Source organism: Elephas maximus, chromosome 8, assembly GCF_024166365.1.
Source record: "Elephas maximus indicus isolate mEleMax1 chromosome 8, mEleMax1 primary haplotype, whole genome shotgun sequence".
In the NCBI taxonomy this organism is placed as follows: Eukaryota; Metazoa; Chordata; class Mammalia; order Proboscidea; family Elephantidae; genus Elephas; species Elephas maximus.
This window is the reverse complement of record NC_064826.1, coordinates 73,280,490-73,300,253: the sequence shown is the minus strand read 5'-3', so window position 1 is coordinate 73,300,253 and position 19,764 is coordinate 73,280,490. Positions and strand designations below refer to the sequence as shown.

General features: G+C 36.7%; 1 protein-coding gene across 1 annotated transcript in view; it reads right to left on the bottom strand.

The window, feature by feature from the left end:
* SCIN (scinderin) overlaps positions 1-19,764 on the bottom strand; it is a 75,100-nt gene that overhangs the window by 40,379 nt on the left and 14,957 nt on the right. The window contains exon 4 of the mRNA XM_049893944.1: positions 10,832-10,981. Within this exon, the coding sequence (XP_049749901.1) occupies positions 10,832-10,981 (150 nt within the window). The remainder of the gene's footprint in view (positions 1-10,831; positions 10,982-19,764) is intronic.

Below are 19,764 nucleotides of genomic sequence, written 5' to 3'. Positions count from 1 at the left end.
ATTAGCCCAAGAGACAAAAGGGCCACATAAACCACAGATTCCATCAGCCTGAGACCAGAAGAACTAGACGGTGCCCGGCTACCACCAATGACCACCCTGACAGGGAACACAACAGAGAATCCCTGACAGAGCAGGAGAAAAGTGTGGTGCAGAACTCAAATTCACATAAAAAGACCAGACTTAATGGTCTGACTGAGGCTAGAGGAACCCTAGAAGATACGGCCCCTGGACTCTCTGTTAACCCAGAACTAAAACCATTCCCAAAGCCAACTCTTCAGCGAAGATTAGACTCAACTATAAAACACAAAATAATACTCGTGAAAGAGTGTGCTTCTTAGTTTAAGCAGATAAAAGAGACTAAATGGGTAGCTCCTGTTCAGAGGCAGGACAAGGCAGAAAAGGATAGGAGCTGGTTGAATGGACACGGGAAACCCAGGGTGGAAAGGGGGAGTGCACTGTCACATTACAGGGATTAAAACTAGTGTGACACATGTGCATAAATTTTTGTTTGAGAAATTAACGTAAGCTGTAAACTTTCACCTAAAGCACACACACAAAAAAATTGCCAAGTCATATCAGTAAGGTCACAGCCTTCATGTTGAACTTTGGTATCACAAAGAGGGCAATTATTTGAAATAATATTACTTTATTGCAGCATATGGTTGACTATGCTGTAACTACATGCATTTCTTTGTTCAGAGTTTTTCAGCTTCCTCCTCTGGATGAATTGATGAGGATTGAAATAGGTATCTGAAAAAATACTAGAAATCCAAGTAACAGACTCATTAAATAACAACAAATGAGTGTGCCTTGAACAGTGTCTGGCACACAACAAGCTATCAATAAAAGGTAGATATAAATACCTATAGCAAATACGGTGTTTTAGGAAGCATTGTAACCTTGTGGCATGCACTACCTGTCACTATAATTCTCCGGACTCAAGTGTGTCTAAAGCAAGCAAGATAGGGGAAATCATCTAATTGCAAACGCCAACAGAGAAAATAAAGAGAAAGATTCCCGTTTGCTGGTATCTCTGGTACATCCTGTTTCTCTACATACAAGGTGGCATCAAGGCTGTCCTAGAGAGAGTGGCAAATATTCTGAATACTTTCAGCTTTAAAGACCTTTGAATAGTAAAACTGTAAATGACTCTCCTTTTCCATATGGTTCTCATCAAAACATGGTTTCAATCAAATAACAAATATTGATGGGCATCTCCTATGTGCCAGATGCCAAGAGATTCCAGAATACTTAAGACATTGTCCCTTTTCCCAAGAACTTAGAAAAAGTCCCCGGAAAGTAGAGGAACGATAAACAAGGAAGCTGAAGCTACTTAAAAAGCACAAAGAGAAACAAGTCTGCTTCTCTGACAAAACCTTTTTGTTGTCTCCTAGTTTTAAAGCGTTTACTGGGTCTACTGACCAAATTAACATCTCAGGCAATTCAAATTTCCGTGTTTTCGAAGGGCAGAGTTTTGACTAACAATGAAATAAATGAGAGGGCAACAGAAATGGTTTAACATTTTTTTTGTGTGTGTGTGAATATTACAAACCGTGATACTACCTTAGGTCTTAATTTTTAGGAGTTGAAAACATCAAACTCCTAACATTTAATATCTAATGCATTCTTAGTGTTCAGTACATATGCTTGTTCCCTGACATTAAAAAGCAATGCAATTTTTATCCTTATTTATATTTTCACATAAAGTTTTAGTCTTTTTAAAAATACTATATGCATTATTCCAAATGGTTGTTACTAATTTCCGTGGGCTGCTATAACAAAGCACCACCAACTGAGTGGCTTTAGACATCAGAAATTTATTCTTTTACAGTTGCGAAGGCTAGAGTCCGAAATCAAAATGTTAAGAGGGCCATCTTCCCTTTGAAGGCTCTGTTGTCAGATGCCATCAAGCTGATTCCGGCTCACAGCAACCGTATGTACAACAGAACAAAACCCTGGCCAGTCCTGCGCCATCCTCACAACCATTGCTACGTTTGAGCCCATTGTTGCAGCCACTGCGCCAATCCATCTCATTGAGGGTCTTCCTCTTTTTCACTGACCCTCTACTTTACCAAGCATGATGGCCTTCTCCAGGGACTGGTCCCTCCTGATAACATATTCGACATTACTTTATTGTAGTATATGGTTAACTATGTTGTAACTAGATGTATTTCTTTGTTCAGAGTTTTTCAACTTCCTCCTCTGGATGAATTGATGAGGACCGAAATAGGTATTTGAATTAAATACTAGAAACTCAAGTAACAGATTCATTAAATTACAACAAATGAGTGCCTTGAACAGTGCCTAGCATACAACCAACTATCAATAAATGGTAGATACAAATATATATAGCAAATATAGTATTTTAGGAAGCACTGTAACCTCGTGGCATGCATTACCTGTCGCTGTAATTCTTTGGACTAAGGTGCGTCTAAAGCAAGAGGGGAAAAATTATTTAATTGCAAACACAACAGAGAAAATAGAAAGATTCCCATTTGCCGGTATCTCTGGTACATCCAATTTTCTCTACACATAAGGTGGCATCAAGGCTGATCTAGGGAGATACTTCCATGCATCTTCCTAGCTCTGGTGGCTATCAGCAATCCTTGATGTTCCTTGCCTTGCAGTGACATTAATCTCTGCCGTCCTGGTCACATGCCCTCTTCTCTGTGTATCTGTGTATGTCTGTCCCTCTGTCTAATTCTCCCTCTCCTTCCTCTTATAAAGACACCACTCGCTGTGTTTAGGGCCCACCCTAATCCTGTATGGCCTCATCTTAATTTGACTATATCTGCAAAGACCCTATTTCCAAACAAAGTCACATTCACAGGTACCAGGGATAGGACTTCACCGTATTTTGGGAGAGGACACAATTCAACCCACAACACTTGTGAAGGGTTTTTTTTACAATGATTCCTAATTTGTATTATTGGTGTTTCTTTGGTTCATGTTATAGTATTATTCAAACATAAAAGGGAATGATTTATCTAATCAAAAATCATATATCAAAAAATAGTTACTCCCAATCTCTGCAGTAAAATTTTCAAAATCCCCCTACTTGATCTAAAGGTATAACTATATTTTAGTTGGAGGTTTAAAATATGATCTCATGTAAATCCAATATGCCCAGGATTATGCTATGAAACAAGCATTTCTACAGTAAAAGTTCAGGGAATGTTGACAACCTTGCAAATTTCCAAATTCCAGTTTGTTTCTTTCTACAATCTTTTACTTTAAATGCTGAGACATATGAATGTTTTAATACTTAGATTATTAAAAGTTCAAAATCATTAGCATTTCTGTAAATATAAATTTTATAAGACCTTAGGAAGCATTAGCAATGTGCACATTCTTTTAACATTACGTTGTAGGGAAGAAAACGACAAATACATCAGTTGATTTAAAAAATAAAGCTGACCATCTGTGCATTTCCTGGGAGTTCACGGAGCACCTTAGCTTCTAACCCAGAGCAGTGGGCAGCAGTAGCCACAGCATTTTCCCAGTGGGCAGCACCAGGACTGGGGCAACTGCCAAAGGAGCAAAGGAGTCGAGGCCAGTGGAGAGCAGTGTCAAGGATTAGAATTCTGCAGCTGCTTGAGACTAACAAAGGAGATGACCTGGCCTTGGAAAAAGGGTTCTACACATGGGAGTATCCAACTACAAACCCTGGGAGCAAGTGTTTATTCATGGCATAAAAAGTTTTTAGACATCAGAAGGTATCAATGTCACTGAATTATACATGTAGAAATTGTTGGTGTACATTCTGCTGTGTATGTTCTCAACAACAAAATAAGTTATAAAAATTACATATTTGGTACTATGCTAAGTATTTTCACCTGGAGTATCCGTCATCTTCCTAACACATAGTAAATATAGTATTACTTTCTAAAAGGTTAGTGTAACTATCCACATGAAGAAAGCAGACTAACGCAATTTATGAATTATCTTTATTTAAATACTGCTGCTCCTATAGAGGAGTTCCTGGATGGTGCAAATGGTTAAAGCGCTCGGTTGCTAGCCAAAAGGTTGGAGGTTCGAGTTCATTCGGAGGTGCCTTAGAAGTAAGGCCTGGTGATCTACTTCCAAAAAATCAGTCATTGAAAACCCTATGGAGTACAGTTCTACTCTGATATACGTGGAGTCTCCATGAGTTGGAGTCAACTCATTAGCAACTGTCAACTGACTCCTATAGAAATGTGCTTGGTCTTAAAGCTTATGTTAATCGTTAGTATGGCTTTGTTCGTATCTTCATCAACACTATCATATAAAAAGCAAGTGGATTTTTTAATTGACACGATGCTCTAGAAAACAAGAAAATAATTATGCTGGGTTTCTGGCACCAGGTATCTGACAGTTAATTGACTTAAGTATTCAAATATTAATGAACACTGAGTTAGACTTGTGAGAATTACAAAGATATACATTTTACTCTTGGTCTAAATAGACTTTGTGCAGTATACCTCTAAGTGGAAATTTGAGAAATATTTTTGGTGTTCAGCTCAAGATTTTACTTATAAGATGCCCAGATCAGCACATCATAAACATCCAATCAACTTGCCAAGAGGAGGACTGAATAAATTCCTTTATTTTTAAGTTGTCAGTTACAACTTTCAGGGAAAAACAAGAGGCACAAAATCCCTATATTGGAAGATTTTTGAAGGTTAATCTAGCCTATATGCTATTACCAGACTAAAATACAAATTTTATCTGATTCTGTCTTGTCCAAGAAGGCTTCCAAGTAATGGTAGTATCATTTAGACCATGCTTTCTGGCTGTTTAAGACCCTCACAATCTGTTCTCACTTTTTCTGGCTCTGTTTTCTAGCTCGTGCTTATTTCCTCAATCAGACAATAAAACAAGATCCTTGAAAGCAGGGTCTTTTAACTTTATTGAAAACTAATCTAGTACTCAATAAATACTGACAGGCATAATATGATATTCTAATTTTCTTTTCTTTTCAAAATCTAAAACAATGATTGCACATTTTGACTTTCCAGGGAGCCTCACAACTGTTTTTTACAAAAGCAGGAAACCTAACAGTTCAGCAACACAACATCTGCTTATAATCTCCCTGTAGTAATTTCACTGCCAGTACTTAGCCACCAGCATTTAAAAATGATTACAGACTTGACAAGCTCATTAAACTATATTTAAAAAACAGTTTTTCTGAGCTAGAAAAAAATACACTTTTATTGCTGTTGTTATTGTTTCAAAGAACTTCCCTACCTTCTCCCTTTTCCTTTTGATACCCACCAAATGATATCTCTTTAAAAATGAAAGTTTATAAAATAAATATGTAAGTATATAAATAATTGATCTTAGCAATTTTTCCTCAAGAGTTTTTTTAGCCTCTCTTCTAATCTTTAGAAAATAAATGCAGACGAAATAATATTTTAAGGTATCTACAGTAACAATCCTGTTGTATGAAAAGTCATAGGTACTGTTCACGCTCCTGCAGTTTGTTGACTACACTCACAACTGGAGGGAATGCTAACTTTCAGTTAAGAGGTTTGTGAGAATAAAGTTGAAATTTTTCCCATTCAATTTCATCAACTTTTTAAATTCTGTCCTTAAATGTACAGCATTAAGTCTAGAGGTCAAACTAGTTTAGCATAACTACATAACAAATCCATTAAGCAGCTACTTAGCCTAACCCAGCCACAAAACAACATTTATAAAAACAAGAAAAAGCCTGAATACTTCTTTTCCTTATCTAACGAAGACTGTCACTGAAAACTCATTTCAGTTCATTGTATGAATGAGTATACACACTGAATGTATTGAATGGAAACAAAACGGGTATTTTCCAGGATATTTTAAAACCCAAAGAAAGAAAAATCCTGAAACATGGCCATGGCTTTTTATATTAAGCATCATGTCCCTTATCCCCATCACTAATATTTTAACATAGTTTTTCTTCAATTTTGCATCTTATTTTAACAACATAATGTACTAATTGATAGTTTATCTTTCTCAGAAACAAGGAAATGAAATGTATATTGCGTGTGTGTGTGTGTGTGTGTGTGTGTGTGTAGCTAATCCCTCAGTCACAGTGTCTCTACATCCTGGAACAAACTACAAGTGTCAAACGGTAATTAAACGGTGTTACTAAGACACGGTAGAAACACAGGCCGTTAGAATCTAAAGAGACCATAAAGGCAGTTTGTCCAAACCCTCACTTTATAAATGAGGAACCAGAGAAAATGAGAGATGAAGAGACGTGCTCTGGGACCAAAATAACCGTGGCAGAACAACTCTCTCTGCACCACCCCACAAGGATGGATCTTGTTCCTGGGTTCACTTGTATCAAGGTATAGCTACTGAAACAGGGTGTTACAATCAATTTAAATACACCTTATTTTCCTCTCAAGTATGAGAGTTCATAGACTTAAATAGCTGATCACACATATAGAATAGAGGCTTTCAAAGAACTAACGATCTAGAATTTGCTTTGAATAGTTTTCAAAGTCAATCTATTAGACATACAATTCTGTCTTTTGCAAATCCAGTTAAGTCAATCTCAAATTTAATTTTTAAATGACTTTTTTTAATTATAAAAGGGATATGTGTCCATTATAATAAATTTTGAAACTTAAAAAAAAATGAAAATAACAAGCAGCCATATTCCCAAGAGTCAGATAAGTACTAGAATAATTTCAGCTTATTTATTTCCATATATGTATATGTGAATATATAGCTACAAACATATAAAATTCCTTATTAAGATCATATTGTATGTAAAATTTTATATCCTACTTTTTCTCTTAGCATTATACCACGAGTATTTTTCCTAGTGAATTACAATAACTTCTAAAACATCATCAATGTGAAAAAAATCTGTGCTCAGTGGTTATTAAAGTAATATAGTGGCACTAAAATCAATAAAAATTATCTCATTTTTAAATTTTTGATCACTGGATTACGTAGGCTATTACTGGATCATGTAATGCTAATGAATTAAATTGCCCTAAACGAAAAAACATTAAAAATATGCTTATAAGACAGTATTCAGAAAAATTTAAATACAAATGACTAAAATCATTGAGGAAAATGTATATCTGGGGGAAACAGAAATGAGAACTCAAAAATATATTATCTGCCACTATTAAATGTGTGAATACTCAAAAAGTTACTACAATGGTAAATTTTGACAGGACTGTAACGTCATGATCCAACACAATGTTTGCGGAAGGCACCATCAGTTGGTGCAAACATTAGGGCCTGGCACACTGTAGGAGTTTAATAAATATTTGTTGAATGAATAAGAATAATTAATTTACCAACATGTATCAAGACACTTGAATATGATCATATCCTTTGACTAATAATCTTACTTAAAGGAATTGTATGTTGTTGCTGTTAGGTGCCGTTGAGTTGGTTCTGACTCACAGTCACCCTATGACACTATGTACAACAGAATGAAACATGGTCTCATCCTGCACCATCATCACAATCAATGCTACGTTTGAGCCCATTGTTGCAGCCACTGCGCCAATCCATCTTAGGGAGGGTCTTCCTCTTTTTCACTGACCCTCTACTTTACCAAGCACGATGGCCTTCTCCAGGGACTGGGCTCCTGACAACATGTCCAAAGTATGTAAGATAAAGTCTCAATATCCTCCCTTCTAAGGAGCATGCTGGCTGTACTTTTTCCAAGACAGGTTTGTTCATTCTTCTGGTAGTCCATAGAATATCTGATATTCTTCGCCAACACGTTAATTCAAATGCATCAATTCTTCTTCCATTTTTCCTATTCATTGTCTAGCTTTTAAATGCGTATGAGGTGATTGAAAATACCATGGCTTGGGTTAATGCCAATAGGTTTTTTGTTTGTTTGTTTTTTAATTTTATTGTGCTTTATCAAAGGTCACAGCACGAATTAGTTTCTTATTCAAAAATTTATACACAAATTGTTCTGTGAGATTGGCTGCAGTCCCCACATTGTGTCAACACTCTCCCCTTTTCCCTTTCCACCTCAAGTTCCCAGTGTCCTTTCCTCCAGTTTTCCTGTTCCTTCCTCTCTTCTTGTCTTTGCTTTTGGGCAGGTGATGCCCATTTGGTCTTGTATATGTGATTAAAAGATGTACATTCCTCACGTTTGTTATTATTTTATAGGTCTGTCTAATCTCTGTCTGAAAAGTGAGCTTCTGGAGTAGCTTCAGTTCTGAGTTGGCAGGGTATCTGGGGGCCATAGTCTCAGGAGTTCCTCCAGTCTCTGTCAGACCAGTAAGTTTGGTCTGTTTTTGTGAATTTGATTTTGTGCTACATTTTTCTCCCACTCTATCTGGGACTGTCTATTGCGATCCCTGCCAGAGTGGTTAGCAGTGTTAGCCAGGTACCATCTAGTTCTTCTGGGTTCAGGCTGGTGGAGGCTGAGGTACATAAGGTCCTTTAGTCCTTTGGGCTAATCTTTTCCTTGTGTCTTTGATTTTCTTTGGAGCCCTGGTGGCGCAGTGGTTAGGAGCTTGGCTGCTAACCAAAAGGTCTGAATCCACCAGCTGCTCCTTGGAAACCCTATGGAGCAGTTCTATTTTGTCCTATAGGGTTGCTATGAGTTGGAATTCACTCGATAGCCATGGGTTTGGTTCAACGGGTTCTCAGTTTTCTTCATTCTCCCTTGCTCTGAATGTGATGGGACTAATAGATGTATCTCAGATGGCTGCTCAAAGTTTTTGAGACCCCAGACACTACTCTCAAAAGTAGAAGGTAGTACATTTTCTTTATGAACTATGTTATGCCAATTGACCTAGATGTCTCCCCAGGTCATGGTCCTCAGCCCTCAGCCCTCAGCCCTCAGCCCTCAGCCCTCAGCCCTCAGCCTCAACAACTCAGTTCTTCAAGGTGTTTGGATGTGTCTAGGAAACTTCTATGACTTTGCCTTGGTCAAGTTGTGCTGACTTCTCCTATATTGTGTATTGTCTTTCCCTTCACCAAAGTTGACAGTGCCTACTATCTAGCTAGTGATTTCTCCTCCCCATCTTCCCCCCCGTAACCATCAAAGATTGCTTTTTTTTTTCCTGTGTGTAAACCTTTTCTTGAGTTTTATAATAGTGGTTTCATATAATATCTGCCCTTTTGTGATTGACTTATTTCACTGAGCATAATGGCCTCCAAATTCATCATGCTGTGAGATGTTTCACAGATTCATCATTGTTCTTTATCATTGGGTAATAATCCATTGTGTGTATATACCATAATCTATTTATCCATTCATCTGTTGATGGGCACCTAGGTTGTTTCCATCTTTTTGCTATTGTGGATAATGCTGCAATGAACATGGGTGTGCATATGTCTATTTGTGTCACAGCTCTTATTTCTCTACGATATATGCCTAGGAGTAGGAATGCTGGAAACCCTGGTGGTGTAGTGATTAAGTGCTACACCTGCTAACTGAAAGGTTGGTAGTTCAAATCCACCAGGCGCTCCTTGGAAATGCTATGCGGTAGTTCTACTCTGTCGCTATGAGTCGGAATCAACTCGATGGCAATGAGTTTTGGTTTAGGATTGCTGGATCATATAGTATTTCTATTACTAGGTTTTCAAGGAGGAGCCATGTTTTTTTCATAGTGGTTGTACCATTTTACATTCCCACCAGCAGTGCATAGGAGTTCCAATCTCCGTGAAACCTCTCCAACTTTGTTATTTTTCTTTTTTTTGATTAGTGCCAAAAATCTATTGTGTCTCATTGCAGTTTTGATTTACATTTCTCTAATGGCTAATGATCACGAGCATTTCTTCACGTGCCTACTAGCCACCTGCATATCTTCTTTGGTGAAGTGTCTGCGCATATCCTTTGCCTATTTTTAAATTGGATCCTTTGTCTTTTTGTTTTTGAGGTAGGCAATGAGTTTTTAAGGGAATGTATACAAAGTATTTTCCCATCAAACCAAGATGTATACACTTGGGTAAGCACTGACATTTTTGTAAGGGGAAAAAAAAAGTCACAACTAAATGTCAAATATGTAAACAAATGAAGTAGATACAGAGTCACAGAGACTTAATTTTCAAACTAATTTAACAAAAAAAAAAAATTTTTTTTTACAGCTGTATTAAAATCATAAGTTTCTTGTCTGTAATTCTTGACTGAAACCAATTGAAATATTTAAAATATTGGTGTTTTAATCTCTTAGTATAAAGTTTCATTTCATTCTTTTAATGAAATAATTGCTATTTTTAATATCAAAGAAAATTACTACAGTTTCTGGAAAAAAAATTAGAAACCCAGATAAATAAACTATTATCTTCTTTCCAAAATATATTCTTATAGTCAATTTCAAAGTATTACCCACATGTTTGTCTTCATATACCATAGAAGACACATGCAGGACTTCCTTTGACAGTCTTACCAATGGGAAGAGAAAACAGTCATGACTTTCCATTTTCCTAGTATCATGACTTAGATAACCCTGAGGCTAGATCTAGTATTACAGAATTTGTTAAAACTAACATATATATGTTATATATACACATGCAACATATATGTGTATATTCACACATACATTCATACACATATGCACACATAAGTACATATGCATCTACATATATGTAGAGAGAGGGAGAGATGTGGATAGAGAGAGAAGGAACCCTGGTGGCACAATGGTTAAGTGCTGGGCTGCTAATCCAAACTTCAGAGGTTTGAACCTACCAGCTGTTCTAGGGGAGAAAAGACCTGGCAATCTGCTCCTGTAAAGGTTACAGCCTAGGAAATCCCATGGGGAGTTCAGAATTGGCCCAATAGCACACAACAACATCAATAACAGATATAGAGACAGACATGGCTTGAAGTGATAATTCTTTAAAAAAAAAAACAAAAAAACACAAGTCACAATACCTTCATAAGCTCTGATGGTTCACTTCCTTCTTCTACAATAATTAGTTGAGATCTTCCTTTCCTTTCATTGTCACGAATGCCAATGGCAACCTGGCTTGCCTTCAGACGCTCATATTTGTTACATGAAGAACCGCACCATTGGTAAATTTCCTAAAAAAAAAAAGATATTTTGACTATGTGGAGGACATTCAGTCTTGATGTAATACTTATTGTGATTAATCAGGAAAAAACAAAAAAGTATAAAAAATAAAATTAAAGTAGCCTATTATTGAGGTATATATTATTTTATATATTTAAAAATATATATAAATTACACATTCGCACCCCTCACTCTGCATGCCGTTCCTTTCAGTTAGCATTATAAAGTGAGCATTTGTTAATGTGGAAAATATAAATACCTATTTCACCATTCTTTGTGTGTACAATTCACTAATTACAACTTATGGGTTTAAAATTATTATGTATTACTTAATTAAAAAAAAACTTTTTTTATTACTTAATTAGAAAGTAGTATATACTCCATTAAGATCAACATTTTCTACTTAACCTTTTCTTGCCAAAAATATTTGTTTTAATTATAGAATACTTAAAAAAGTAATAAATCTATCATATCTCAGAAAGTCAGTGAAGAATCTATTTAGTAATATACTCCTAATGATCATAAAAACAGACATAACATTTTCAAAAAGGAATTTAGCAATACTTATCAAGAGCCATAAAAACAGTTTAAAACCTTTGACCCAGTAATATCATCAACTGGAATTTATTTTAATAAATTATTCGTAAAGATTAAAAAAAGATATGTACAAGGGTGCTCATTACTATGAGATTGTATTAGTGAGGCATGAGAAAGACATTAAATGTTCAGTAATAAGATGATAGTTATATGGATTATTTATATAGGTAAAACTGAATACTATAAAAATTATGCTTTAACACAGAAACAGAAAAATAGAAACATGAAACAGTGTTTGATATATTGTAAGGCATTACATAAAATATCATATACTTTAAACTTGGCTGGATTATTCTGAAGCTATACAGACATAAATGTAAAACAACAATAAAATATCATTTTCTCCATTAAATGTGGTTTAAAAAAAGAAAGAACAAGCATGAGAGAGAAGTTGGTACACAGGCCTGGTAGTTGCATAGGAACGGGCATTATCACAGACTATTTGGGTGGGTATAAACTGTTCTTGTGTGCATAAAGCTTATGGTTTTTACTCAATATAAGTATGTATTTTCGCCTTTTTTTCAATGCCATACACATCCATTAGATGCAGATTATGAGATAGATGCTGGTTATACAGAGGTGAATATAAGAAAACTAGTAAGAGAGACCAACATGTAAGCAATTAATCCGCTGCATCACTAGGGTTGGTGTCACCCAGTGTGGTAACTCATGGTGTCACCCTCCCCCCCACCCCATGGACCTCCTCCTATACCAGGTCCTACAGAATCCTTAGTAATGCCTTTTGTACTAATGTTACTAAAAAAAAAAAAAAAATGTTACTCGTGAACTGTAATTCCCGTATTATCACTCCTTCTTTTCCTTTAATTTCTACTTCACTCTCAGAAAAGTTATTGATAGAGGTTCACAAATACTACTTACCACAATATTGTAGCTAAAACACCACAAAATTTCATAAAATCAGTGACTATAAACACAACAGCAGTAATGAAAACAACACATGCTTGTTGCATGTGCCAACAAAACCATGTGATTCAAAGCGTCATTGTAATTCGGTAATAATGACAGCTCTGACCCGGTGCGTTAGAAGGTTCAAAAAGCAAATTAACATAGAGTTTCAGCCTTGTAGGTATATTGATACGTGTGGAGCCCTGGAGGCCCCAGTGGTTAAGAGCTTGGCTGCTAACCAAAAGGCTGGCAGTTTGAATCCACCAGCTGCTCCTCGGAAACCCCATGGGGCAGTTCTATGAGTCCCTATGAGTCAAAACTGACTTGACGGCAATGGATTTGTTTGGTTTTTTTTTAAGCTGGGCTTACAAAAATGTTTTTGTTGTTACACCTAACTACAGGTATTTTTTTTTAACAATAATAAATTTCTGCTGATACACCACAAAAATTTTATAGGCAGTCATTTTGGTGTCACTCCATCAGAAAATGTCGCTTCATGTGGTCCACACCCCTTGCAACCCCATAGTGAGGCCACTGCAATTAATGCTAATAATATATTTGCATAGCACTTGGTTTTCAAAACATTTTCCCACACATACTTCATCTAGTCAACCACAAAGAGTGTTTAAGTGTGAAGGGGGATGGACCCACGCTATTACTTATTGGCTGTGTGGTCTTATGTATGCATTTTTTAAAAAGAGCAAATAAATAACAAAATAAAAGAGCACTCAAGTACCAGAGAAATTCGTTCTATTCTCTGATTGTAAGACATTTCCAATCCAGAGTCATTTCTTCATTCAAAAATAATTTACAGAAGGTACCGCACGAACACAAGATGTTAATAATAAGAGCAACAGTGTGCAGTGGGGAGAGGGGGTATATGGGAACTCTCTATACTTTCTGCACAATTTTACTGTAAATGCAAAACTGCTCTAAAACATAAAGCCTATATATAAAAAAAAAAGTCTACTGGGTGTCTAATATGGGGCTGACTGTCTTGTAGGCACTGGGCACAGCTTTGAACAAAGTAGGCCTGCAGTGGTCTCTCTGACCCATCCTCCCCTGCCCACCCTGTTCCTGATTGACCTATGGCATATCCCTCTTTAAGAATAAAATATAAGTTTTATGAATTTAATCCTTTAAAAGAAAGAAAACAAGAGGCCTATGTTTTGCAATGCCTTTCACTCTAAAATCTGATTTAGTTCTTCGGCAGGGCCGAGAGGCGTTTCTTTCCTGTTTCTATGAGAACAGTGCACTTCTATGTTTCCTCCCTCACCTCTTTTCCACATCTGGGCATGTGAATGTGAGGTTCATATTGAGAGGCAGTTTGAATACCACGCCCAGGTTAGCAGTTACACAGGGTCACCATAAATTCTTTCCAATGATCAGGCAACTCTTAATCACTGGGTGTTAAAATCAGGGGATGCAAAATCAGGGGATGGAGTAGGAAGGAGATATTTAAAAATACCTAACTGAGCACCGCCTTGGGGACTCTCAGGAGTGTTCTAAGCAGCGATGTTTATTGAAAGCTCCCCAGGAGATTCTTGCATTCAGCCAGGGTTGAGAACCGCAGCTGGTCGCTCTGAGCATCTCACACCTGGCACACACAGCAGCGAATGTGTAGCATCGAACATCTAATTGTCTGATGTAGCCAGGCAGGCTACTCTGCTGAGTATAACCCAAGCTCTTAGCTCAGGCTCTTTTCACAACCCTATTCCACAGTATTTTGGAAATTACGATTTTCTCAATAGGCCTGAGAAAACAATCTTCTAATAATTACAGTTTACACTACAGAGAACTGTTGGAAGGGCGTCAGAAGTAAGCTCTCTAGGTTTCTCAGACATTTTTGCAGCTTTCATAACTGACTCACTCTGTATTTACATAATCATCAAACAGATATTTATGTTCTCTTTATCTGAGTTGTATAAATGACCTCTCATTTGCTTCATAGAGATTACATAAAATCACCCTAATTTTTATTAACATCTGTAAAGCATTACGGACGCTTGGTAAATTTTAAAAATGAATTGTAGATAATGATAACTTTACAAACATAATTATTATTTAATGCTGAATTATATAATATTCTAAAGACCCCAAAATATTCTCTATGATATTAGTTTGGGTTGGCAGTTTTTATGTGTGGTATCAATTCACAGGTAAATTTAGTAGTAGGAAATATTCTTCGCCACTGCTTAGAGACCACAGTTCCTACATTTAAAATAGGGAGAAAAAAACGTTTAGGTAATACTCATAAAAACAGTAAAACTTTTAAAAGTGAAGTTTTCCTTTTAAGTCAAAGATGACTAAGTCCCTAAGGAAACTGTTAAAGAGATTGAGTGTGAAAATACATACTTTGTACTATACCTGCTCTTTCGTTATTCTCACTTTATTTTGTGCTACCACTTATCTAAATGTGGCACATTTCGTTATTTACTAAATTATTCTTCAATAGTTAGTTCAGACAATAAATGCAATAAAACACTGACTTTAATTGCAAACTGCTAAAAGCCAGAATTGTTTAAAGAGTCAGGTTGATTAAAAGGCCCTTTCATTCAACGCTAAGTAATTTTCCATGCAAATATAGTTCATTCAATAATAGCAGCAGTGCATTAAAACTTGCTTTATTTGAGCAATTTATAGTCTGCCTCATGTGGCTGATGTGTTTAGGACGGACTGTCTCATTTTAACAGAGCTCTTCTGTGCTGAAATAGATGCGTATAGTGCTATTAACAAACTGCACTGCCTAACACTTAGTCTATTCAGAGATGATTGGTAAAGACTGCTTCACCACTCTGTGCACAAGGTAATTTTGTACTCAGCTGGCACCATGCTTGAAAAACTCTCTCCTATAAATCAACTTATCCTGCATTCTAGGGGGGAGAGTTTGGAAAAAAAAAAAAAAAAAAAACCTGCATAAAGACTAAAATAAAGTCTGAATTTATGTGTTATGTATTCTTATAACAAAAGTTTTCACTACAACTTAAATTATTTTATTTGTAATACTTTAGTGGGATTTAGCTTTAAAGCTTTTCATAAATCTGATTTAAGTGTACCAGACACTGAAAATTATAAAACAAACATGGCTTCTGACTCCACTATTTTACCCGCCAAGATCATAAGGAATTTAACAACTCAACACTAAACGTCATATTTCTTAGGGGAAGGGACATAAAAATTCCCTGTAAATACGGGCGTACTTGTTCCATGTGGAACCCAGCCCACTAAAATGTTGATAGGGAATTGTTGATGTACCTATTACCCGTGCATACCCTGTTCCAGAACTTTGTGAAACTATAATTAATTCTTAAATATACAAACAATTCAAGAAAAACAAAGTCATTCCACAGAACTGGAAAAGGAAGAAATAAGGAAATAAAGGCTATTTGTTACTGGCAAGTAGTTTGGTCCACAGTAACAAGAAACAAAAGCAAATGAGTGTTATTTATAGACAACCATGCTAGGAGGGGAAGACCCGTCAGTAGTCTCCAAAACTAGAGGTTTCTAAACTTTCTTTTAAATGATGTGGTCAGAGTTAATAAGTAAAACATCAAAGGGAGCCAAACATCATTTGTGGACAGGAAGTAAGAGCAAGAATAAGATCATGTTCAATGATACCCTTGAAGGAAAGCAAGATTTCAGAAGACACATGTAAAGGGGCACCCAAAACAGCATGGATGGCACTGACTTAAAGTGCAAATAATTCAACATGGACTCGCTACTCTTTTGTCTTTTTCTACATCATTTATTCCAAATACATCTAAAATTTCAGAGAAGGAGGAAGGGGACCCAGAACGGTTCCTCTTCCTTGCTTCTATTGGCTTTTTCCTGTGTTTAGTTTTCATTCAGATATAGTTAGCCAAATATAAATTTCATTAAGATATCCCTTCCAGCCTGGAGGTTCTCCAAGCATAGCTTAAAAATAATAATGGTTTGTGAGATACCTCCAGGATGCTACCTATTTTTATTATTTTATTTAAAAGTTTAAAATACGACTTCCTTAATTTTTGGATAAACAAATGTCTATCTTATTTTGTTATTTTCTGAAAGCAAGACAATTCAATATACTTTAGTGGCATAACATATGTGTTTTTTAAAAGCTCTCTGAATGAAGTATAGAAGATGAACAGGGTGGGTGTGTACAGCCAGTGAAGGCCTGGTGACCAGAAAGGAAGGGATTGCAAGGGTCTACTAAGCGATGATAAATATCTGAACTAGAGTAGGATAGTGGTGATGGCTGTTGTTCGTGGCCATTGAGTCGATTCCGACTCAAGGCGACCTCACATGTGCAGGGTAGAAATACCCTATAAGGTTTTCAAAGCTGTGACATTTAGGAAGAAGATTGCCAGGTCCGTTTTCCTAGATGCTTCTGGGTGGATTCAAACCACCAATCCTTCAGCTAATGACAGAATATTTAGGAGGTTAAAGCCAACAGGTTTGGTCAATAATGGTATTGGGATGCGCAATGGAAAAGCAGGGAAAGGGGAAACATAACTTGAACAATTCTAGCTTGGTTGTTGGTGTGATGACACTCATTAGAACAAGGTCAACATATTTGGGAGGTTGCTTTTGTAGATGAAATTATGTGAAATTTTACAGTCACAGTTTATCAAAGACCATCTCTATCAGTGTTGGAAAAACATAGTAGAAAACAAAATCTCCCAACCTAGAAAACTTCCCCATAAAAATATAAAAGTTTCCTTACTGAATAAGTATTAAACCAGAATGAGGTGCATTACAGGCAATCAGCTAGAGATTGCACAGACAGAAAGAAATCTTAACCTTACTTGAGTGGGTACAGCCCATTACATTTATGTTTTCAAAGTAAAATTGCCAATTCTCTAACATGGCCTTAGTTGATTTGCAATTTGGGGCTTGAGCCATTTGAGGTTACGCTAATCTCCTCCCAGAAAACTGGGAGGTTGGGGTGGATCACCAGGTTTACATACTTTTCAAAGGGACACAGAAAGAATTTATAATTACAGGTTATCTAAAGTGAATTCTGAAAGAACAGGGAGGAAGGGAACCTCTTCCCTTATTTCTAATCAGGAGACCTCTTATTTTCACTTTGTAATTTTCCTTATACCAGCCACATAAATTAGGAATTCAACTACTTTTAACTGACTCATTGGCTCTTCCACCATATGACAGTCAGCATTTCCTATGTTGAAGTGGTTCTCAGCATTCACTGTACATTAAAATAACTTCGGGGCTTAAAAAATACCTATACCAAAGTCCCAACCCAAAACTTTTAAATCAGAATATCTGGAATAAATCACAGGCATCAGTATTTTTAAACCCTCTCCTAGATGATTCTAATGTGCAAACATGAAATAATTAAAGTATAATCCTAATACATTGAGAATTGTCTTCCCTCGTGCCTTTGTCTCCTCCCCAATCACAGTGTGCGTGTGCCTCTTCTCCAGCACTTCTCATATTCTACCTTGTGCTACTCTTGTTTTATATGTCTGTGCCTTCCACTATGTGATAGCATCTAGTGGTGGCACAGTGGTAACAGCTAAGCTGCTAACCAAAAGGTCAGCAGTTCGAATCCACCAGCCACTCCTTGGAAAACCTATGGGGCAGTTCTACTCTACCCAATAGGGTCGCTATGAGTCAGAGTCGACTCAGGCAATGGGTTGGTTTTTTTTTAGAGATGCAAGCTCCCTGGGTAGTGCAAACAGTTAAGCACTCGACTACTAACCAAAAGGTTGGCGGTCCAAACCCACCCAAAGGTACCTTGGGTAAAAGTCCTGGTGATTTGCTCCCAAAAAAGCCTTGAAAACCCCATGGAGAGCAGTTTTACTCTGCAACACATGGGGTTGTGATGAATAGGAATGAACTCGATGGCAACTGGTATAGAGGTGAAAGGTCATCTGGTGTTAACCTTTGCTCACCATGTACCAACACACACACCACACTCACAGTGTAATGCCACTTTTGTTGCAGGATGACTCTTAGGAATTTAAAATTAGGTTAATCTTTCTTATCATCTTTTCTCATTTTCCTCAAGCCTTTCCTCTTATAAGGCTAACGGTATGCATTAACTTGAGACAAAGACAAACTTATCCATAACAAAAAAAGTTTTTGCTCAGTTATTAGTTTCAAAATAAGTGTTTTCAAGTCAAAACAGAGACAACAGTCTAAAAACTAACAGTTTTAATTTGCAAAAACCTTGATTTTGCTGATGTAAAGTTTGTCTGAAGGAGCCTGGTGGTGCGGTGGTCAAGCTCTCAGCTGCTAACCGAAAGGTCAGCAGTTCAAAACTACCAAGAGCCCCACAGGAGAGAGATGGGGCAATCTGCTCCTATAAAGATTACAGTCTTGGAAACCTTATGGGGCAGTTCTACTCAAAGGGTCAGTATGAGCCAGGATAGAGTCAATGGCACACAACAACAAAAGTTTGTTTGTTTTGTGGGAGGTGCTTTCTAAAAACGTGGTTTTGTGTATCAGTAGCTAGAATCCTGACCTTACGGACTAAAATTTATTGCACAAACCATAAAGTAGGCAAGAATGTGAAACAGTATAAGACCAGTTCTTCTGGTCCAAAAAGAGGAATGCGGGAGATGGCAGGTAACTAGGAAATGGGACCAGATGCAATGGATTTTTGATAAGAGCCCAGCATACTTCCCCCCTGACTGATACATCATATAGTTGTGGTGTACATGGTATACATTCATATGTCGTACATTCATGGTGGGTGTGAAAGTCAAACAGTGTGGGTTGAAGCCTGACTGAGAAATGAGGAAGTGTAGGCAGCTGACTGAACAAAGAGAGAGTGGGTGATAGATTATAAATAGTGAGGACTGCATAGCAAATTCACAAAACTGGCCAAACAAGTTAACAAGGCAACAGAGCATGCAAAAGCCCACATTAGTAACTTGCCACAGAACTTCCCACACTGGTGAAATCTAAATCTCCTCTGACACATATTTCTAAAATAGGTAGCCCCAGCTCCCAAGTTCTGAGGATATGGGCTTTTTCCTTTAATGTTGCATCAAGTTGAACACGCCTTTGCTGCAATATTTTTAGATGTGATTTTATTAATGTCTACAAATACCCCTTAAGTGTATCTTTAAAAATAGTGAGAAAATAAAATAATGAAGAAATTTACCAACATTAAAATTTATACTCAGAAACACTTTCCGAAGACTCAGTACATTCCAAAATGCTAAGATCTAGCCATGCTCCATATTATTTTCTGAGGATGCGCTAAACGTAATGCAATTTATAGAAATCATACTTTAAAATGTTGATGATTTTCCTATCAAATTGATTAAAAGGTTATTTT